The sequence below is a fragment of the Anabrus simplex genome, chromosome 1 (assembly GCF_040414725.1).
Source record: "Anabrus simplex isolate iqAnaSimp1 chromosome 1, ASM4041472v1, whole genome shotgun sequence".
In the NCBI taxonomy this organism is placed as follows: domain Eukaryota; kingdom Metazoa; phylum Arthropoda; class Insecta; order Orthoptera; family Tettigoniidae; genus Anabrus; species Anabrus simplex.
In genome coordinates this window covers 326,961,359-326,985,935 of record NC_090265.1, presented here as the reverse complement: position 1 = coordinate 326,985,935, position 24,577 = coordinate 326,961,359, and the positions used below count along the sequence as shown (strand labels likewise).

The 24,577-nt window shown below is 38.9% G+C and overlaps 1 protein-coding gene across 3 annotated transcripts in view; it reads left to right on the top strand.

The window, feature by feature from the left end:
• LOC136856756 (uncharacterized) overlaps positions 1 to 23,822 on the top strand; it is a 38,676-nt gene extending 14,854 nt beyond the window's left edge. For all 3 annotated transcript variants that reach the window (XM_067134848.2, XM_067134850.2, XM_067134849.2), the window contains 2 exons: positions 5,752 to 5,942; positions 19,395 to 23,822. In XM_067134848.2, the coding sequence (XP_066990949.2) occupies positions 5,752 to 5,942; positions 19,395 to 23,646 (4,443 nt within the window). In that variant the 3' untranslated portion in view covers positions 23,647 to 23,822. The remainder of the gene's footprint in view (positions 1 to 5,751; positions 5,943 to 19,394) is intronic.
• Positions 23,823 to 24,577: the final 755 nt, after the last annotated feature.

Sequence of the window (24,577 nt, the reverse complement as noted above, 5' to 3'; positions counted from 1 at the left end):
ATCCACAGGTGTTTGTCTACTTACTCAAGTGTAATGTATAATAATACAAGTATGAAACTAAACTACACATGGTTGTGTTTTTATGTTTGTCCTCTTTCTGTTGAACCTTCTTCCTGCCGGCCTGAGTGGCTCAGATGGTTAAGGCGCTGGCCTTCTGACCCCAACTTGGCAGGTTCGATTCTGGCTCAGTCGGGTGGTATTTGAAGGTGCTCAAATACGTCAGCCTTGTGTCGGTAGATTTACTGGCACGTAAAAGAACTCCTGCGGGACTAAATTCTGGCACCTCGGCGTCTCCGAAAACCGTAAAAGTGTAGTTAGTGTGACTTAAAACAAATAACATTATTATTATTATGAACCTTCTTCCCGCACTAGCATGCCATTGTGTTTATTCTATTGTGTGTTTGTTTTAATGTTGAGTATAAGTTAATTTGTCACTTGTTTGTTTCTTTCTGTTACTTACAAAGGTGGAACAAATATAAACGGGAATTTGAATGTACCGCTGCTGTTAGTAATAATTCTGAGGCGGGCCTTTGCCAGGATGTTCAGGGGGTTGTCTGGAGAATTGGTTTGCGCACGTGAATGATGGTGGAGAGCTGGGCTGCTTCAGTACACCATGAGTGAGCAAGGGGTGCACATGTCTGTAGCGCAATGCATCATTATAAAATTTCTCGCAAAAGAGGGCACCAAACCTTCCGAAATTTTTAGATGGCTTCGTGCATAGTTTGGGGAAGAAGCACTTTCACAGACTCGAGTGTATGAATACATACATACATACATTATCATTATAGACTGTTATGCCTTTCAGCGTTCAGTCTGCAAGCCTCTGAGAATTTACTAAACGTCGCCACAATCCTCGATTTGCAACTAGTGTTGTGGCCTCATTTAGTTCTATACCTCTTATCTTTAAATCGTTAGAAACAGAGTCTAACCATCGTAGTCTTGGTCTCCCTCTACTTCTCTTACCCTCCATAACAGAGTCCATTATTCTCCTAGGTAACCTATCCTCCTCCATTCGCCTCACATGACCCCACCACCGAAGCCGGTTTATGCGTACAGCTTCATCCATCGAGTTCATTCCTAAATTAGCCTTTATCTCCTCATTCCGAGTTCCCTCCTTCCATTGTTCCCACCTGTTTGTACCAGCAATCATTCTTGCTACTTTCATGTCTGTTACTTCTAACTTATGAATAAGATATCCTGAGTCCACCCAGCTTTCGCTCCCATAAAGCAAAGTTGGTCTGAAAACAGACCGATGTAAAGATAGTTTCGTCTGGGAGCTGACTTCCTTCTTACAGAATACTGCTGATCGCAACTGCGAGCTCACTGCATTAGCTTTACTACACCTTGATTCAAACTCGCTTACTATATTACCATCCTGGGAAAACACACAACCTAAATACTTGAAATTATCGACCTGTTCTAGCTTTGTATCACCAATCTGACATTCAGTTCTGTTGGATTTCTTACCTACTGACATCAATTTAGTCTTCGAGAGGCTAATTTTCATACCATACTCATTGCACCTATTTTCAAGTTCTAAGATGTTAGACTGCAGGCTTTCGGCACAGTCTGCCATTAAGACCAAGTCGTCAGCATAGGCCAGGCAGCTTACTACATTTCCACCTAACTGAATCCCTCCCTGCAATTTTATACCTTTCAGCATATGATCCATGTAAACTACGAACAGCAAAGGTGAAAGATTACAGCCTTGTCTAACTCCTGTAAGTACCCTGAACCAAGAACTCATTCTACCATCAATTCTCACTGAAGCCCAATTGTCAACATAAATGCCTTTGATTGATTTTAATAATCTACCTTTAATTCCGTAGTCACTCAGTGTAGCGAACATCTTTTCCCTCGGTACCCTGTCATATGCTTTCTCTAGATCTACGAAACATAAACACAACTGCCTATTCCTCTCGTAGCATTTTTCAATTACCTGGCGCATACTGAAAATCTGATCCTGACAGCCTCTCTGTGGTCTGAAACCACACTGGTTTTCATCCAACTTCCTCTCAACGACTGATCGCACCCTCCCTTCCAAGATGCCTGTGAATACTTTGCCTGGTATACTAATCAATGAAATACCTCGATAGTTGTTGCAATCCTTCCTGTTCCCTTGCTTATAGATAGGTGCAATTACTGCTTTTGTCCAATCTGAAGGTACCTTACCAACACTCCACGCTAATTTTACTACTCTATGAAGCCATTTCATCCCTGCCTTCCCACTATACTTCACCATTTCAGGTCTAATTTCATCTATTCCTGCTGCCTTATGACAATGGAGTTTATTTACTATCCTTTCCACTTCCTCAAGCATAATTTCGCCAACATCATTTTCCTCCTCCCCATGACCTTGACTGTTTGCAACACCACCATGATGATTTCCTTTTACATTGAGAAGATGTTCAAAATATTCCCTCCACCTCTCCAGTGATTCCCAGGGATCTGTTATGAGTTCACCTGAATTACTCAAAACACTGTTCATTTCCTTTTTCCCTCCCTTCCTAAGATTCTTTATTACTGTCCAGAATGGTTTCCCTGCTGCTTGACCTAGCCTTTCCAGGTTATTACCAAAATCTTCCCATGACTTCTTTTTGGATTCAACAACTATTTGTTTCGCTCTGTTTCTTTCATCTACGTACAAATCCCTGTCTGCCTCGGCCCTTGTTTGGAGCCATTTCTGATAAGCCTTCTTTTTACGTTTACAGGCTGCTCTCACTTCTTCATTCCACCAAGATGTTCGCCTTTTCCCATCTTTACACACAGTTGTTCCTAGGCATTCCCTTACTGTTTCTACTACAGCATCCCTGTATGCCACCCATTCACTTTCTATATCCTGAACCTGCTTACTGTCTACTGTTCAAAACTTCTCACTAATCATATCCATGTACTTCTGTCTAATTTCCTCATCCTGGAAATTTTCTACCCTTATTCGTTTGCAGACAGATTTCACTTTCTCTACCCTAGGCCTAGAGATACTTAGTTCACTACAGATCAGATAATGGTCTGTATCATCGAAAAATCCCCGAAAAACTCGTACATTCCTAAAAGATTTCCTGAATTCAAAGTCTGTTAAGATATAGTCTATTATGGATCTGGTACCCCTAGCCTCCCATGTGTAGCGGTGAATAGCCTTATGCTTGAAGAATGTATTTGTAAGAGCTAATCCCATACTAGCACAGAAGTCCAGCAAACGCTTCCCATTCCCATTAGCTTCCATATCTTCCCCACATTTACCAATCACCCTTTCGTATCCTTCAGTTCTATTCCCAACTCTCGCATTGAAATCGCCCATTAGCACTATTCTATCCTTGCTGTTGACCCTGACCACGATGTCACTCAATGCTTCATAAAACTTGTCAACTTCATCCTCATCTGCACCCTCACATGGTGAATACACGGACACAATTCTTGTCCTAATTCCTCCCACTGACAAATCTACCCACATCATTCGCTCACTTACGTGCCTAACAGAAACTATGTTGCGTGCAATGGTATTCCTGATAAAGAGCCCTACCCCAGACTCTGCCCTTCCCTTTCTAACACCCGTCAAGTACACTTTATAATCTCCTATCTCTTCCTCCTTATCTCCCCTTACCCGAATATCACTTACTCCTAGCACATCCAGATGCATCCTCTTTGCTGACTCAGCAAGTTCTACCTTCTTTCTTCCATAAGCCCCATTAATATTGATAGCTCCCCATCGAATTCCATTCCGTTCGCCAAGTTGTTTCCAAGGAGTCCCTCGCCTGTCAAATGGGAGTGGGACTCCATTAGTCCCATAGGTCCGAGGCTTGCTTAAAGTGTTCTGAGCTCGGTAAATTCATGAAGCAGGATGCTGCCCTACTTGCACATAGTCCAAGTGAGGATCTCTCCTCCAACGGGTTATGGACCACCGGTGAATTGTGTAGTCCTGGCCGCCTGAGCACAAGGAGGGCCACGACTCAGAATATGTCCGAGATGCCCACTCCCATTCCATAGCAACTGGTATCCCGACTCTCAATACCACTTACTAGGCCACTCAGCCGTTGCCCATGGTTCACGAACTAGGACGTGACTACAGTAACCCACAAACATGAACCATGAATGTATGAATGAGCAAAAAAATTTGTGGCATGAAGAGAAGCTGTGGAAAATGAACGTCGTGAAAGGAGACCATAGACAAGCATCACTGCAGACAACATTATTGCCATTTGTGACATTATTGGTGAAGATCGGCAAATAAAAATTTTGCAAATTGTTTTAGCCGTAGGAATAAGTTACGGAAGTGTTCAAACCATCATCTGAGATTAACTCCGTTTCAGAAAATTGTCTGCCAGGTGGGTTCCTCATCTCCTCAACCAGGAATAAAAAACTTTACGTCAGGAAATTTGTCAGAGACTTCTGCGTTGCTGCAAGGAGGAAGGAGAGGATTTCTTGCGTCGTACTGTGACTTGTGATTAAACTTGGGTGCATCATTACACCCCAGAGTCGAAGCAAGCAACACCCATCTGCTGGAAAGGTGCTTGCAACTGTTTTCTGGAACTCCGCGGGCATTTTACTGGTGGACTTTCTTCATGAACAAAGGACAATTAATGCAGCTTATTACTGCCACCTTTTGGATGAAACAAAAGCTGTGTATCACAACAAACGACGCCGGCAACCCATCCGAAACGTTATTCTTCTCCATGACAATGCAAGGCTTTAACGTGGGACAAACTGGAGGAAATTCACTGGAGACCTCTGGAATGCCCTCCGTACAGTCCAGATTTATCACCTTGCGACTACCATTTGTTTGGACCACTCAAACAAGACCTAGGAGGACAGCAGTGTGATGATGATGCAAGTGTAAAAGAGTTCATGCACTACTGGCTCTGCACATGTCCTTCTTTCTGTTAGGACGGCATCAAAAACTTACTAATCTGATGGAGAAAATATGTATCAAAGGCAGGACACTATGTAGAAAAGTGATCTGTATATGTGTAATTTTTTTGTTTGATGCAATAAATATTAAAAACGTTCCCGTTTATATTTGATCCGCCCTCATACATTGACCCATTGGGGTTCCTTTTCTCCTTTTATGTTTATCCTGTGATCCTAGTCTTTTACCATCCATATTCATCCTTATCTTTTGTCTTTTACATTTTCCTGTTTTTAACCATCTTTCCTCTTATCCTACACTTCTCACATAAAGACTGAAGATCTGTCAGGATGGTCCCGTCATGCATGTTGAAGGCCATCATCCTGATGAAGTTGGGAAGCAGAAACAATCTGAGAAAAAATGTATGAGAATTGGGATAGATTGGGAAAGAGCCAATCTATTTGAAGATGGCAGTGTATGGAGTTGTGGAGATTGTCCTTGTTGTTTTGAGTTTTCATGTTTGCCCTTGTCTCCTCTTTCTGGTGTACCATCTTTCCACACTGACCTATCATCATGTTTATCCCGTTATGGGTTCCTTTTCATGTTCCTACTTCTCGAAATATGACTTGAGTACATTTATTCTAGATAAACACAGTTAAACACCTTTAACTTTAAAATGGTAACATGACAGAGGTGGCAATATTTTAATTTTTACAACTGATGTATGTGTTCTTGTGGCAGTGCCTAAGTATAAAAATTTTAAGGGCAGGGTTGTAAGAAAATAATTCAAATTATTCTGTCATTTAATTTTGAAAGAGTAGGTGTCCCATTTTAAAAATTTCAACTTAGCTTTAACTGATTGATTGCATTTATGGTTGTGTTAAATTGCTTCTTGGTTTTGTTTTCAGCTTGAACATGCCAACAATGCCTTAGAAAATGAAGTTAAAGTGCTGAAGGAGGAATTAGTACATTTGTATGAATGTAATGAAAAACTGGAATTGGAAAACAAAATTTTAGGAACCAACATTTCATCCCTGTACAAAACAGCAGTAAATGAACTCCAGAGGAAGGAAAGAATGATTGCCGAATTAAGAAGAGAGTATGTATATATTGTGAGATTTTCTTTGGTTTTAATAGCGTACTTCATTTTGAAACATTGTTAATTTGTTTTGCTGTCCTGTAGTATTTTTGTTTGTCAACACACTATCTTAGATTGCATTTTGCTTGAAATTTGTGTCCATGCTTTCATTTCTGTTTTTAATATTATCATAATTGGTTATTTACTGTTAATTCATAAATAAATTAGCATTATCTAGAGCTAGACAGTAATAATTTGTAGACATTCTCAGAAAAATGCTTTATAAGCTGTATGTCACCTCTCTGGAATGTCCTCACCCCCGTTTCACAAACAAACTACAGTTATTTAACATCTTTCTCTGCAGAATACTACTGGTGTATTTTTTTTTACGATCATAGAAATATATAATTTGTTCTTGTTTTAATAAATCAGAACAGTAATTAAATCAGTTCTTTTGTCCAAATCGCACAAATCTGTGTCCAGGTTGGTTGGATTACCTTCATGGAACTGCTTTGCTGTATGTATGTTTAGTCCTCAGCCCGAAGGCTGGTTGGATCCTCAACAGTTCCGCCATCAGCTGTCATAGATGGCCTAGGCATCACTGAAGAGGCATACTAGGGAAATGAGGAGTGAGGTAGTTTCCCGTTGCTTTCCTCACCGAGCCACAAGTTGCTATTACACATCAGTCTGCCAAGCCCACTGAAATGCATGCACCAACTGACCCTATGAGCAATATTTTCACACCATTCATAGCAGGGACTGGCTGCAGAAGGAATGGCGTTACTAGCATTACTCATACCTCAGTCACTTTCATTTTGTCAAAGCTAAGGATAAAGCTGAGACAGGTCAATGAAAGTAACAAAATTGCTCTAGCCCATACCAGAAGACATAGTGCACTGTAAACACTAGGTTCTGCCAGCAAAGGCACACTGCTTTGCTACTTAAGTAAAAAAAAGAAAAAAAAAAAGAAAAAAAGGAGTTGTGTGCAACCTGTGTTATTCAATTTAACAGGTAGAACTGTTAGTTTTCAGCATGCTAGCCTAAGGGTCTTGAGATCTGGATGCTGGGTTAATTGTTAGCATACAGTTTGGTCAGACACATGTCTGGATATGTATTAGGTGAAATAGTGATGTGCCAGTTTGTATAAGAATCTTTGTACTGTTGCTTTATACAAAAATATATAGGGAAAACAAACTGCAGAGTACCTTTACCGACTGTTACCTCCGTGTTTTCAATAATTTTTGTATGTTTCAATTTTATTTTCTGTTTTATAAATTACATTGTATTTTAAGCAAATATTTATAAACATGGAAACCTCAAGACAGCCATGCATAGATTGGGTTGTATTGGAGGTAAACAGGAAGTCTGTCACCTCCATGTATAGCTAGAACCATGGAGGTGACAAAGACAATGTTTGGGCGGGGACACACTTCATGAATTTATATAAAAACTTGGTTGTTCAACCAAAGTTGGATTCTTATAACTCTGTATGTAGTTACAGTGTCCAGTTCAGACCACTCTAGCTGTGATGTTTTTGCAAGAGAATTGTGTTTGCACCTTGTATTGTTTAGTTTAACAGGTAGAACTGTTAGTTTTTAGCTTGTTTATGTTACATTAATGTAGGGGTTTTGAGATCTACGGTGGATCCTGGCTGGAGTGCTGTGAGGAGAAACGGGTTTATGAACTACCTATGTTTGCTTTTTTCTTCAATCTGGAGGCTGGTTGAATTCTAAAGAGGGGAAAAAAAAAGTATCACTAAAGGTCATCTGATTATAAGGAAATCTCAAAAACCAATGGTGGTGCTATTATGAGGAGTACAAGGCATGATGAGGAGTAAGGTAGTTTGCCTTCTTAACTGAGCCAGAAAGTGCTGTTGCAGCACAGCCAACTCTATGAGTAGCTAGCATGCAGATGCCCTAGTCTTGCTCCAAATGTCATCACTGGACCATCCATACCTCAATATCTTAGCAGCTTCCATTGTCCTTCAATCCTGTAATGGAAATGCTGACAGAGAAGGTAAGAGAATTGGCCCTGTAGTCAAGGACCTTTGCAGATGATATCTTGTCTGTCTGTTAAGTCTTCAGCCTAGTAGGTGGTTAGATCATCTGAAACTACCACCGCAGTTTATGTGGTTATAGGGAAACTGCAAGAAGTTAACCCTCTCATGCATGAATTTAAAAATAAATAAAAAATAGTTTAATGTGATTTTCCTGGTTAAAATGACCCTATCAGATGATACAAACTTAAAACACAAAATGAAGTTACCATACTTGGCTTGATGCCCTCATATGAGGACATCATGCATTTAGTGGAATAATGTCAACACATGATACATTTACTACTTTGGTTTATTATACTAGTACTTACAAGAACTTTTTACACCTGAGGCAATTGTATGAGTACAGCAAAATCACACTGGTCCTACGGGGGCATTTATATGTAACTGATGTACTTCTCGTGTTCATATTTCAGGCAAAGGTATGAAAACTCTGAAAACACTCTGGACTTAGTGATACATTACATTTTCCACAAATATACCGGGTTTTACTTGCGCAGTTTTTGTCACGGCATCTGTTAGCATTTCCAGCCTGTGTTTTCTGCGGATAGTGACCTACTCTACTCCATCTATCCTCTTTTCAGCAGGCACAGTATGTGTAGCCTGTTTCTTGAGTGGTGGTGATGGGCCATTCTTGCTTGGCCGGCCCCTCTTCTGTGGTGCTCCTTCTGCCTTACCACTGAAAATGAGTCCTGTTACCACTCAACTCCTGAACTCGAGCAGGTCCATACGGACCTTACAGTCCATTTTCCATAGTAACCTAGCATTTACAACTGTGACATTTAGCATATGGTAAAAAAATCCTCATGCACAATCTGCAGTTCCATATATCATTCCTGTAAAGAGCCACCAAGGAATTCATGAGATCAACACCACCCATATGGCCGTTATGTATTTCTATACCCTTCGGTCTGTCAATTTCAATGAATTTCTTCTCTTTTCTACATCATATTCTGGCCTTACCAACTGGTTCTAAGCCTGCATAGGAAGAAATGATATGAACTGCCGAATTATCAACCCACCGGATTACTGTGATGCCATCTGTTGATGTTGTAACTGATGAGCTTCCTCGACCCTCTTTCTTTAGGTCCTTGACATCTTTCAACTTTTTGGGTAGCATCCTTCAGCCTATTTTCTCTTCAGGTCCCTAAAAACCAGATATCAGTTTCAGCCCAAGGGGTAAGTTAAATACTGCTATCTGGTGGGAATGTTGTAAACTACTATATTCTTGTCCTACAAACATCACTCGTTCATCTGATAACATTATACACCATTTGGAGAATCCTGGAAAATAAATATTGGATGAAGCAGTTGAGAATACAAGCTAACCTCAAAAATAACACACAGTAGTTTGATGCATGATGTCCTCATATGTGGACGCCCGTATTATACCAATATTGTGTTAAGACTACTCACCAGAATAAGCTGAATTATAGTGGTAATGACAGTAGAATGTACAAAATGAAGAACCACACACTTACCTCGGGCATTTTCAAGATAGGAACAGCTCAAAAACAATTGGAAACTATGATGACTTCTCACAACTTGGCGAACCATGAATATCATGTTTTCAATAATGCCAATTAAATGCTGCCACCTGCTGGTTCTTTTAAAAACTGATGTTTTCCACTCTTACCAACCTAAAATAAACTTTTAATAACTTAAACTCCGTCTTTGGAAACTCTAGAGAATAAATAACGCCTAAAAATTCGGATGTCCTCATATGAGAACACCATGCATGAGAGGGTTAATGATGGTGCCCTTATTAGGCGTATTTTATGGAACAAGTCTGATTGTAGTTTTTAAAACGTTTTCTTTAATAGTTCTTTCCAGATCACCCTTTCCACCCTGTCCTACCCTTTCCTACTATTTCCAGTCCATATTGGTGTGTTGTGATATGGAAGAAACTATTAAATTTAAAATTATACTCAAACTTCATGAAGAATGTCCAAAGAAAATCAAATGTGATAGAGATGAGACTGTTGAGGTAGTTGACGTAGTAAGGAATTGTGGGGGGGAGGATGGCTGGAACAGTAGAGGAGTCAAAAAAATTGCATGAGGATGGTTCTTTGGCACAGCCATGTCATGCTAAGACAGTGACTGTGCTGCAAAAAGAACATAGAACTTGCAGCAGAGGGGAAAAGAGACGGAGGAAGACAACAAAGAGGCAGTGAAAGGACTGCGTTCTGAAGGACTTCACGAAAAAGGGATGAAAAATAGGGCAAAATGGAAGTAGTTTACTGAAGATCAGGTTATGGTCTATATCATTGAAATATTCCCAGAATAGTCGTGCGTTTTTAATAGATTTCCTGAATACAAAGTCAAGTCGTATATAGAAAGATAGAAATCGAAAGGATCACATAATAGGGTAAACACAGTGACTGGTCAGTGTAGGATGAGGGAGAAGTAGAATGAAAGCGCAAAAGAGCAAGGGCAATCTACACTTCTTTATATACCGTCATCTTCAAATAGACTGCCTCTCTCTTCAGTCGCATTTCTTGCACTTATTTGTTCCTTTCCATTACTTGAATACAAAGTACCCTTCTCACCACTCCCTAGACCACCCCATTTCCCTAAATGTACCTCCCTATAAACCTTTCAAACAAATTTCCTAACTTATACGTTCCACTGCGGTTTAAGTAAAGGCCATCTTGAGCGCAGATTCCTATCTCCTACCCACCTATTAGGATCTAGAGATCTCACTCCCAGTTCCCACATACCCACTCCGTAGTCTCATTTAAACCCCAATCACCTTCCAGTCAGTATCCCTCCTACAGAGTATTCCACTGATTACAATCTCCGCTTCCTTAAACTTCACCCGTGCTGCATTTACCAGATCCTACACATCCCCAACTATGTTGGTACTTACATCTGCGTGCCTTACGCTGTTGGTACCAACATGAAACACTACCGCCTTCTCCTTTTCCTCCTCCTTCTCTTCTACTTTCAACATCCACTTCAACCTAATTCCTGGATAAAACTCTACCCTGGTTCCCTTTCCTCCATATACATTTCCCAGCATGTTTATCAGTGGAATCCCCCATGACCAGAGCCTCAACCCTATCCGCCTTATTTGATCTCCTCCACTCTTGGTCAGCCCTATCTTTCCCGACAGCTGCATTAGCTACTTTCTCCTCCCTTTTCTCCACCCTCCCCGACCTTGGTCCACCTGTCTTTTACTATCCTCTATTCCACATATCCCTTTCCTAACTTTTCCCTTCCTCTTACTTCCACACTTCTCAGGCCTACTGAGTCAGAATCTGATTAATATACTTAATGCAGAAAGTTAGTACAGTGCATACTGTATCAGTTTTATAATTCTGTTACCTAACTTTGTTACTTGTTATTTTTACTTTACCTGGTTCCTACTGATAACCTTGTCACATTAAAGTTCCATATACTGTATTATATTGTAGATGAAGTACAATGTTACATAGTTTTATTTCCCTTCGATAAGACAGACTTTTCATAACTTGGACAGATCTCAGCCATCTTTAGTACAAATTGTCAAGCATTGACCGTACTGTATGAGCTACATCATCTATCATACTTCTAATAAGACTGGCGGTCTAAATATGAGGTGTACCGGGCGAGTTGGCTGTGTGGTCAGGGGCACGTGGCTGTGAGCATGCACTCAGGAGATAGTGTGTTCGAATCCCACTGTCGGCAGCCCTGAAGATTTTCCGTGGTTTCCCATTTTCACACCTGGCAAATACTGGGGCTGTACCTTAATTAAGGCCACGGCAGCTTCCTTCCAATTCCTAGGTGTTTCCTATCCCATCATCGCCATAAGACCTATCTGTATTGGTGCGACATAAAGCCAAAAAAAAGGTGTAGGCTACAGGCTAAACATAGCTTGGCTTGAAAAGTCATATTTTGGACAAATTTAAGATATTGGTCAGATTTCTGCTTGATGTGCAATAAAGTCATTTTTCCTGTCATATTCTGAGGATTTTCATATTGAGTGAATTTTTGTGGCAAGCTATTTAGTGAGGGAATCTTGCTGTAATAGTTAGAGAGTCTATTTGTGGACTAAATATTACTCTGTATGTGGGAATGGGTAGGTAGCAGGTAACTGGAATTATGATCAAGGGATCTTCTTGGAATTTCCTAGTGAGGAGCACAAAGTGATTGACAATACTCAGGAGAAAGGCATCCTGGGGTGCATACATAGCTAATGAACTGGTATTTCTGTTTCCTAGAAAATAGAGGACTGTCTGGCTTGTTGTTTTGAGACCACTTCTTTAATGTAGTTTCAACATGCCAAAACCAAAGTGTTCAGAGAGTGTGAAATTAAGGCAGTTTGTTAAGGAATTTGGAGAGCAGAATTTTAGTAGTGATGGTGTTATTTTATATTGCAAACTGTGTGAAGTGAAGCTATGTCCTCAGAAACATTTTAATGTGCAACAACACTGCACTACTACTAAACAACAGAAGTGCTTAATAAAATCTTCCGCAACAGAGAATAGGCAGTGTTTGCTTTTAGAAAGGGCCTCATTTGCAGCTACTGCTCCATCAAACAACAGATTGGAATTCTTTAAGGATCTCTGCAGGATGATAGTTACTTCAAATATTACCTTGAAAAAACGGAATAGTACCAGCTTCAGGTTCTTCTTAGGGAATTATATCAGTCAACCTATTCCCACTGAATCAAGTTTGAGAAAATTGTGTATCTCGAGTCTCTATGAAGATTTTTTAAAGAAATATATTTTTTTGCTATTTGCTTTACGTCGCACCGACACAGATAGGTCTTATGGCGACGATGGGATGGGAAAGACCTAGGAATGGGAAGGAAGCGGCCATGGTCTTAATTAAGGTACAGCCCCAGCATTTGCCTGGTGTGAAAATGGGAAACCACGGAAAACCATCTTCAGGGCTGCCAACAGTGGGATTCAAACCCACATCTTCTGGATGTAAGATCACAGCTGTGCGCCCCTAACCGCATGGCCAACTCGTCCGGTAACATAAGATCTGAAGTTCTCAACCACAAGATACGGGTTTCATTGGACGAAACAACTGACGTAAATGGGAGGTATGTAGCTAATGTAATTATTGGCATTCTGAAAGATGACAAGCCCGGTAATGTGTTTCTCCTGTCGTGTGCGGTTTTAGAGAAAGTAAATCATTCCTCTATTGTAGTGCTGTTTGATAATGCTATGAAGTTACTGTGGTCAGATGAGGTAAAAGAACATACTACTTCTTGTAACCGATGCTGCCCTGTACATGAAGAAGGCAGCCAAAGGACTAAATCTACTTAATTTGAAAATGATCCACGTAACTTGCCTTGCCCATGTTTTGCATAGAGTGGGCGAAAAGGTTCGGATCAACTACCCTGAAGTAGACAAGTTAATTGTATATGGCAAGAAATATTCTTGAAAGCTCCCTTTCAAGTTCAAAAGTTGAAAGAAACTGCTCCTATTCTGCCTCTTCCACCTCAGCCTGTCCTTACTCATTGGGGAACTTGGCTTGACGCTGTTCAGTATTACTGCAGCAATTATGATTCCTTTAAGACAGTTGTTTCAGAAATTTGATTCTTGCAATTCATCATCTGTCAGAATTATTAAAAATTTGTTTACTTCTGCCAGCTTGGTCGAAAATTTAGCGTTCATATCATCGAATTTTGGTGTGATACCAAAATCAATCACTCGTCTTGAAACTGTGGGGCTTCCACTAAGTGACAACTTGGATATTGCAAAGAACATTGAGTGTGATTTAAAGAAAGGGAAGGGTGAAGTGGCTGAAAAAATTTCTGATACACTGCAAAGAGTGCTGTTTTTAATTGAAGGTTATTCTATGCTTTGACATTCCTTGTGGAAACCATACAACATTTGGGGGTTTTCAGCAGCAGTTTTCTCTGGAGGACGTAACTTTGTTCAAATTTTCCCCATAACATTGTGTGACGTCGAGCAGAGTTTCTCCAGCAGTGGCATATAGTGAGGGCTACCAAGGCTGTCAGTGAAGCTCAAACCTCAGTTGAGAATGATGGAAGTCTAAAGCACATTATAATGTAAGCATCTGACACATTATTCCATTTATAAAACTTGAAAGCAGTGAGAAAAAAAATCGCACGTATTTCAGAGAGCAAGGCATTGGTGACTGATATTGCAGCCCAGACTCGTACCTCTCCCCTCGACTCACCCGACACGTCTCGCTGCTGTATATCAGATAGTGGGGACTGGGAGAGATTGTTGTGCTAGGCTTCGTTCTGACAGATCACCTCTGCTAACTATCAACCATGCGTTACTCATCGTATATACTTCCACACCTCAATTATATAGATAACAGAGTGCTGTTATTTCTCTCCCGTTTACTTCTACATCGTTGTAGGAAGACACTGCAGGGCTGCTGTTATAGGAGCAATATAGTATTCGTTTTATTGGTAGAACTGCTAAAATGAAATGCAGTCTTTCAGGTTTAGTGTTCTCCTTTGTTGGTTGGAATCGAACCCGTGATCATGGGTCAGACACCACCACTGATCTTCCGAGGAAGCTAATTGACCAGTGAACGATGGGTACGACCGCTGTAAAAATCAACATTTTTATTGAAATGTTATGAACACATTATCAGAATGAACAGTAACAGACTAACTAAAAGAATTCTCAACCTGCCCTTTCATCTAAAACCAAGAACAGCTGGCTTCGTGAAATTGAAACAGATCTCCAGGAAATTAACATCTTGGAAGACATTGTACAGGACAGCTGTAAATTCAGAACCAAAATCATTAATCACCAGTTTGACGACAAACCCAACACCAGAGCCACTATAACTTGGACAGAAGAACGAAGGAAGAAGCTCAGTGAGAGGATGAAGATATTTTGGGAGTAGAAGAAGGCCAACACATCAGCTAAGCTGGTTCAATCAAGCTCCTAAGTAGGACATAACAATGTAAAAAGAAAGTAATGGTGCATGCCCTCTGTATAGGCTTGGTGGTGACCTAATGAGGATAAAATGAATGACAAAGACATCATAAACACCCACTCCCCAAGACGGGAATTAACGGTATGGAGGGGGTTGATTCTGAAAATTGAACTGCGGCCATCGGAACAAAGGCAAGCATTCCATCTATTTAACCACAAAGACGGACATTAATTTGCTAAACCTTAGACTACCATCTCCACTGATCAGGGGTTGAGCATTGGCAGTAGCAGAGGCCAGGGCAGCCTTGACAACACAGCAGACTTCTCCTTGGCTATTGGCTGCAGCTCAAAACGCTGAAGGCTTGACGTTCACTGAACCAACCATTGAAAAGGGGTAACGTAAATCTAATGGTAGCCCACGTATTGATCCGAGCACACGCCACTGTTCTCCATGTACAGAAACGTTCTGTCTGACCACCGAAGAGGATTCGGGTTCGACAATTTGAAAATGCACACGATCATCCAGTGCAATTTCACTGACGGAAAGGAATACTAAGACCAGATACAGATATTTTTGTCATTTTTATAAAAATTTGCCGATAGTTAAACACTTCATCAGATCATCATCTGTTGCTAATTATTTCTTGATTTTTCAGGATATGTGTGCTGCCATATCTGAAGATAAAACAAAACTTTGTGATGAACAGAAATTGAATGTAACAAACAAAACTGACAAATGTTTATTTATAGGCCTAAATTAATCAATTATAATGTGAGGTCATATTTTTTTCCTTTTTCGGTGATTTATTAAATATTTTTGGGTCATATTTGCTTGTATATTTTGAAGATTTCTTGGTCATTAAAATCCCCCCCTAAGTGATTACTAGGGCCCAGATGTTTAAGACCTAAAAATAGCCCAAATAAGCAAGGAAATATAACCCCAAAAATGATTAAATATGACCTCAAAAGTGACGAAATATGACGTAAAAATTACAAAGTATGACCCGAAAATGATTAATCAAAATATTACCATTTTAAAATAAATTATAAATTGAAACGGCAATTCCTCTGAAACATATTTGTTAATTAAATTCTTTATTCTTACTTTAATATTAGTTTTCTGAATATACATATGCAGCAATTATTCACAGTCTATCATCCTTGATTCATTTATCAAACTTTTGTGAATACATACCTATAGAGTACTAAGTTCGTTAAGATTATCAGATCAAACAACATTTTAAAAGTCAAAACATGTTTGCACCCTGCATTGGTGGTTTGAAATACAAGAAAACATCAGTGGTTTAGAATACGAGAAAACTAGAAATCAATCTATTAAAAAAAATATATTTTGGAACGTTTAAGCCCAGATATCATTAACGTTATTCAAATGCATTAAAGTTTAATTTGAGCACCAAGAAATGAATTATAGATGTCTTTGAGTACATTACGGTATGGCTTCAGAGCTATAGTGCAAACTCACATACCTTTTTCATTCTTCTCTGCGGGTGGAATTTAAGTTTATGACAAGATTCATCTTCAAAGCATCAGGCGCAAAAAAACCTCCGATTATCACTTAACACATTCTTGTAAGAAGAGAAGCTCCTTTCTACGTCACAAGACGTTATTGGTGCATATTTAAATAATTTTAAATCACTGCTGTTTAAATCACTCATCTTGAAGTGTACTGGTACCTTCTCCTCTAAGAACATCATTTATTTTGCACACATGGTGAAAACCATCATTAAAATTATAAAATTATTTTATTAACAACCACCTACTCAATACAATATAATACACTTATTGAATTATAAAATAATCATGAGGCGTCTTAAATAATGGCTTAAATAACGGATCCGTTATTCATTACATCCCTGACCCGGTCAGTGACTGGAAAACAGGTTGTAGGTTTTCATTTTCATTTTAATATATTATCCTCAATACGGTTCTGTTATGAGATTAATTACATGAAAACCATCATTTCGATTAAGCACATTTTGAAGTTCCCGTCTTACACTGTCGCCAACTTTTCCGTGTGATTGTTGTACTGAAAGTTCAATACTTCTCACAATGTCAATACTTGCTTGAATTTCTAAGCCAGCTGATTCTAAACAAGTAATTTCACTCGATATAATTCCATAGTTTGACTTAATATATGTCAGACTTTCTGACAAACTGTTGGAAAACAATTCCTGTGCCATCTTGATACAAGAGGCATCATCTTTGTTGAAGCCATTAACAATATTTTTTATAGTGGAGTAGTTTTCGCAATAATACGTGACAGCATCGAGCCACGTTCCCCACCTACTAAGAACTGGCTATGGAGGGAGTGGTATCGAAGGAGCTAACTCCTTGAAAGTCGCAACCCGCAGTGGTGCTTTCAAAAAAAAAAATTTTTGACATTAGATATCAATTTATCGACTTCAGGAAAATTTCCACGAATTTCTTCTTCCACCCTATGCAGAGCATTCGCAAGACGTGACGTGAATCATTCTTGGATAAAACAGCTTGAGGCCTGCAGCAGTTTTCATCATATACGGAGCAGCATCAGTAACAAAGAGAAGAACGTTTTCTCGCTTAATTTCATCCTTCCACAAAATGTTTAGTGAATTATCAAAAAGAATTGCAATCGTTGAATATTTTGCTCTGTCTAAAACTTCTGAGGTTAGTAGAAAAATATCCTCAGGGCGATCAGCACGAAGTATTCCAATAATTACATTCCCTATATATATCCACCTGTAGTGTCCATCGTCTCATCAATAGATATCCAAATCTTATTATCTGCTACACTGTGTCGTATTCGATTTAGAGTATCTTCATAGCAACGCGATAAATAGTTTTTTCGCAGTGTTGATTTTGCAGGAACAGATTTTTTAGTGTATTTCTCCAGGAAATTCTTGAAATGGGGATTGTTCACCTTGTTTAGAGGAATGTTCGCAGACACCATCATCTCACAAAGTTCCTTTGAAAAATCCGAACATCTGTCCATTGCTGAAGATGTAACAGCCTTATCGAATATTAATTGCTGCCTCTTCTTATAGACATGGTGTTGTTTGACATTGCTGCTGTGTTTTGCCATGTTACAATGTTGTTGCACATTAAAACATTTTTCAGCCACGACTTTCACTTCACACAACTTGCAAAATAGAACTAAACCGTCTGTACAGAAATATTCTTCTCCAAATTCTTTAACAAAGCTTTGTAACTTAACACTAGTAGAAGACTTTTCCTTAGGCATTCTGGAATGTGTGCTGGGATACGATTTACTGTAAACTGACGCTTGTGTAAGTGAAAGGAGGTTGAGGTTCTAATATCTGAATAAAGACAAGTGAGCATTTGCCAGAAGTAATTAGCTCACTGCTGGGACAGGATTTTCCGGATTATTTCTGTCTCTACCTGGGAGACTGGGTTGCCGAGTACAGCGGGTTGGTTAGGGTGAGGTCTATGACCTTCATTGTATACAAAGGGTATTCCACTTGTATTAGCAGTGTGATATTGAGAAGCAGTTTTGTGAACACTAGTTCGCATTTGGTAAGTTGAGGATGATTTCGCACACCTGCAGTTGTCGTCATACTGCCGAAATATGACGTTTCTACTAAAATAGCTCAAAATATGACATTATGGCAAAAAATAGCCAAAATTCGCATTGATATGACAAATGAAAATCACTTCATTGTGACGATAATCACCTGATTTGCACCAAAATCCAATCAGACGAAGAAAATGGAGACAAAGAAAAAATATGACTTTTCCTGAACATCCGAGGCCCATTGATAACCGTGCTGATGTTTAAAGACACAATTACAATCTTACTAAAATCAGTCGGTAATAAACAGAAGTATTGTGGTGTTGTGAAGTTACTCAGCATTCTGCAGTTTGAAGGGAGTGTATGTACAGACTCAATGACACAAACAAGGTTTTCCCATAACACTACTGTACAATTGATACGGGTTTGTCCTGGATTCCTGTGCAATATTTGTCACTCTGTGGTAAGGGCTGTGAGATCTTATCTGGTCATATTAGCGAGTAGGTAAATCTGTGTGGGGATGAATCAAAGGGTATTTATGAGCAATATATCATTGAGAAACTGTTCAAAAGCAGTTTAGATTATGTGGTGATGTCCATATCACTCAAAATTCCACATGGTATTGAACTCGCTTGATTTTTTATGGACTTTGAGTAAATTTAAACTATTTCTACTATATTGTGTAGTTTAAATTGTTAGATCTTCATCCATTCCGTTTTCCAGATTCTCTCTCAGTAGGGTAGTGCACCAAACCCTCACTCAGTCTATCCACCACTCCTCTTGTAGCCCTCCTCCATCTCATTTTAAGCCGTCCCCTAGGCCTCTTCGCATTCACTGTATCCATGAGTGTTTTCTTCAGAATTCTCTCCCCTGACATTCTCATCATGTATCCAAATCATTTCAGCTTTGCTATGTCAATCTTGTCTTGAAGTTTCAAATTCCCACTCTTCTCCTTATTATAAGATATTGCTACCAGTAAATTTTTCATGTATTTTTAATTTGTGGGGCTGATATTTATCCTTTTTTTTTTTCAGGAGGGATTCAATTCTATTCCGTCGAACTAATCCACAAAACTCATCAAAAGATGACCACTCGGAGACTGTAACTATTGAATTACAACAGCCGGACTTCGTAGACTTCGAAGGAGACGAAGCGGAGGAGAAGGAAGAAGAAGAAGAAGAGTTTCTATGTGATGAACAAGTGGACATTGATGAAGCATACCAGCAGTGGCAAAGTGAAACACACAGTGTTGAAACTGTTTCTAGTAAACCTTCAAATGCACCACGAACTATTTTTAGTATCCGCCGTGAAGAAAAAATTCGTCGTCAGCAAACTGAGAGTTATTCCGAACAACATTCTACAATTAAAAATGAGAACATTCCTGAAGCTCCCATGTCTAATCTAAAACAAGACCTTGTTTCAGAATATAAGGAAGAAGCTGTATTAAAGCCACTAAAACCTGACTCAATTCAGGCCAAACTGTTATTGATAAGTAACAGTGTACAGGCAGTTCCTGAAAACAAGTCTATTCCTAAGGCTAGTGAAGAAACTGAAAATGAAAGCAATTTCTCTAAAAATAGACCAAGCAGATTTTTACAAAGTCCTACTCACTCTGTTGTATACAGACAAACTTCATCAAATGTTAAATGTGCTAATAATCTCAAGACGAAATATTCCAGAGCAAGACACGATAGAAGTAAATCACGGACTCCTTTGAGAACAGTTTCTGTAGAGAGTAAGGAGGAGTGTCTTTCAAGTCATAAACATTTTGATGGTGAAAAAACATTTGAAAATTCTCATTCTAGGGATGAGGAATTAACAAATTCAGGATTTTCCCATTGCATATCAGGTAAGGAGGCTTCCTTAGAAAAATATAACATTGCATCAAAACTGAAAAGTAGACATCAGTGCGTTAGTGGATATTCAGAAGTGATTGGTTTAAAGCCTACTGATGTATCATCCAGCAGTATTATCCCTGACTCTAAAATGATCTCAAGTGAATGTTTTACAGTCAGAGGAGGAGCTGGTCCTATTTTACAAATGAAGTCAGGTGAATTTGAATCGAATCATTCCAGAAATACAACACAGAACGCAAACCTTGTGAATGCTAATAGCCGTTCAGAATCCCATCAGCATTCAGGACTTGTACAATCTTTTAACAGTAAGCCTGGAAACGTAGGACTGCTGACTAATAATGATTCACTCAACGCACTTCCCGCTTCAAAGGAAATTGTAAATGAAACACTAGTTAATTGTTCATCGGAGAGTAAGAAGGCAGCAGTTTTCAAGGAAGGTAAAGTTTCTCTATGTTTTTCTAGTGAGCAATGTGAATTTCAAATACCTAAGAGAAAAACTACTGTGAAATTAAAGTTGAAGGCTAGTAATATATCTCCAACATTAAAAAAAGAGCCTGATGGATCATTGAGCAAATGTATTGGTATGAATGAGGAGAATAACTTGAAGAGAACCCTAGAAAATAGTGACCAGGAGAGATCATTAATACCAGAATCAAAGAAATTTAAGATGAATATCAACGATGCAAATATTAACAGTCCAGTTGAACTTTGTGTGAAAGGAACTGGAAATAGTCACAAAAATGAAACTGAAGTGGCAGTACACTATGCAAATGTGAATTCTGTATGCATGAATGTCAACAACAGTGGTGAACATTCTGTCAAGTTATTAGAAGTTGAAAACTGTAAAGAAATTGCAAAAGATTTAGAAGAAGGAGAGGTAGTTGATTCTTCTCCACCATTAAAAAATACATCAAGTGAAGGTCAAATTTTGTATGAAGAGAATACTCCTGATTATAAGAACAATTTGAGTATTCGTCTTTCTGAAAGTAGGAGTAACATTGTAGTTAATGAAGATCATAATACAGTGACTGCAGACACTGATGAGACTGAGACTGAAAAAAATGACCATTCCTGGAATGTTGGATCTGTAACTAAAGAAAGACATAAACATAATGTTTTAAGTCTTAAAATGTCATACCATGGTAATTCTGCACTGAGACAGAGAAATGCACATCCGTTGGAATCATCCAAAGAGCGGAAGCATAAGATTAAGGAATCTGTTAGAAGGTCCATTCCTAAGTGGCGAGCTCAAGGCAGCAGAAGCAGACAAGTGAAGGATTCATCCAGGAGAAGCTGTACTCCAGTTTTACGCAGATTATCTAGTAGCTGTGAAAGGAGGAGTCCCTCTGAACTTTTTAGAGGAGATAGAAAAGTTGGAAGAATAAGGCAAGTTGGGAATTCTAGATGTGAAGTTGAAAGAAGTAGAACAGTTCACCGTCGTGAAGTAAAATCAAGTTCTCAACATTACGTTTCTAATGGAAGGTCACATTCTTTTCGGAATACTGAAAGTGAACTTAAAAATAAATTGCGAAGTGTTTGTCTGAAGGTAGATGAGAAAAGTCATGGAAAAAACACTCCTTTCGAAGACAAACTAGCATATGAAAAAATAAATAAGCCTATTAGGAGAGAGAACAATAAGCCATCTGTAAGTGGGAGCCATAGTAAGCGTGATGTAGAAAGAAAGAAAAGTAAAAAGGATGTTAATGAAAATAGTGAAAAGCTGTCCTCTGAAATACTGAATAAAAATGTGGATGGTAAGGAGAAGGCAGATTCACTGAATTTTAAAGAGTATTTTCTTTTGAAGAAAAATGAGGATACAAAGGAAAATGAAGAAGAGTTAAATATTGTCAGTGCTATCAAGGATAGTTGTTATCTATCAAGTTCAGATGTCTGTAAAACTCAACCGTATCCAAACTCTGCTTCGAAATTGGATACCACCGATACTCCTGCAGTTGGAATATGTGAAGTGAGCAGTGCTAGCAATGATATCTTGCAGAATTCTGCACTAAAGGATAGAGCAGAGCAGTGTCATTTGGATCAATTTCCATTACAGACATTGGAAGAAACTTCAGGAAAAATAAATTATATTTCTAGTGTGAAATCATCACAGCAAGAAAATTCTGAACGTCTTCCTGGAGAGATCCCAAGTTGTGCAACATCCCTTACCCCTGACCTTGGTGTTAATGAATATAACTCAGATAGAGGTATTATTACTCAAAATACGAGTACAAATGTCAAGGAATGGAGCAGTGCACCTTATGGTTTTGATCAGGTTGAATCTAATTCTGAGTTTCTAAACCCTTCTGAAGCCAGCCATGAAAAATCCTCAGATTCTGCTTCAAAATCGGATCCAACAGGTGAAGGCCTTATCCCTTCAGAAATAAAATCTCAAAATGATAGTTCCGTTTCAAATGTTCCTACTTCAAAAACTGAATCAAACTCTCCTTTCAGTGCTAAAAAGCAATCATCTGTTAAAAGATTTGTTATGAAGAAGCGTCTCTCCAAATCAGGTGTTTTGGAGAATAGTGTACCATTAAATACTTCGGACAGTACTAGGAAGCTAGAAACAAAGAGTGAAAATATTCTTTTGAGTAACAAAATACAGTTAAATGATAGTGGGCAAGATATGAAACTCGGTATGAAAGAAACTGTTTCTGCAAATGATACTCGTGAAGATTCTGGGGTGCCATGTGTATCTTCTGAAAATACAGTACCATCTGAGTTAGACAAAACTGCCTCCGAACAAATAGAAGTAAACAGTTCTCAGAAAACTCCACCAGTGAAAAGGTTTGTCATGAAAAAGCGTATCTCAAGGCCACGTGTTCTGGGCAACAGTGAAACCCATATCCTTGCTAGTATTAAATCAACGATCTCCCATTTGACTTGTACTGTTAAAAAAGATGGCGAACCACATAGTTTAAGTACAAGTAAGTTCTATAAAAGGAATAACGAAACTTTTGAAAATAGTGAACTTGATGAAAATTCAGATGTTAATAGTGTAAAGTGTTCAGGTAATTTGTTACCGAAAAATACAGAACTGTCCAGAATTAACAAGAAAGGGACATTCTCAGTACCTTTAGAAACAGCAGAGGTGAGTAGATCAGGTAGTGTTTGTGAAAGATCTGACTTGACAAAGCTTGCTAATGAAATCTTTTCCTGTAAGGAGAGTACTGTTGACATAGTTTTAAATATTAATAGCCAGAGTAAAGCTGCTAATTTATCAGAGAGACTTGTAGCAACACCACCTGATTTCAGACAGAGGTTTGCAGCTGTATTTCATCATTATGGGGAGGGTGATGATGAACAAGAATTAGAAGAATTTGGTAGTAGCAGCAGTAAATCTGGTGATGACTCAGATAGTACTTATAATCCCAAGAAAGGCCAGAGTAACAGAAAGAAGAGAACTGTTAAAAGAAATAAGACAGATTAATGATTAGAACCAGTGATAGTACTTTTTCAGTTGGTAAGTTTTGTATTTGTCACAGCCAGGTTTAAAGAGGAGTGGAAACAATAGCAACGGTGATCAACATTCCCAATTACACATATAGCATTTAACATTTCTTTGATGTTTCAGAAAAATAAAAGTACATGTTGGAAAGAAGATAACAGTTCGCTTTATCAACAGATGTTGCCTGAGTACTGTGAGAATGCCCCCTTTGTATTTGGTTATGCAGCAGTTGGTTGAATATTTCCCTTCCTCTAATTTATGGCTGTTTACATTTGAGTCCCTTGTCAATAATTTTTGACACATAAATGAAACTCCTCTGGGGCAAGATTCTGGCATCCTAATGTGTTTCAAGAGAGCAAGTTGGCCATGTGGTTGGAATCGCGAAGCTGTGAACTTGCGTTGAGGAGATAGTGGGGTTGAATCCCACCGTCGGCAGCCCTGATGATGGCTTTCTGCAATTTCCCATTTTCACACCAGGCCGTTGCTTAATTAAAGCCACAGCCGCTTCATTTCCAGTCCTCCTCCTTTTCCATCCTTGCATTGCCGAAAACCTATTATGTGTTAGTGTGACGTTAAACCAATAAAAATACCTAGTTAATGCATGTGATTTCAAAATGAAATGACATTACTGTGGTTCTTTGAGATAAAACTGTAGGTCCTCTTGAGTTATGATTACCAACCTCAATGAAACAGCTAGTCATTTATTGCCTTTGTGATTTCGTGATAATGGGTTTGATCTGACAGGTTTGTGGGTTTTGAGTGTGAAAAATGCAGCGACTCATTGGCGGCTTCCAGCACGTTAAAGAACTGCTGCGGACAGCGTCTCTTAAAATCCCGAGCAACTGAAGGGACATTACACAAGTTATTATTATGTTATGATCACAGAAAAGTCCATTTTAATTTAGAGCTAATT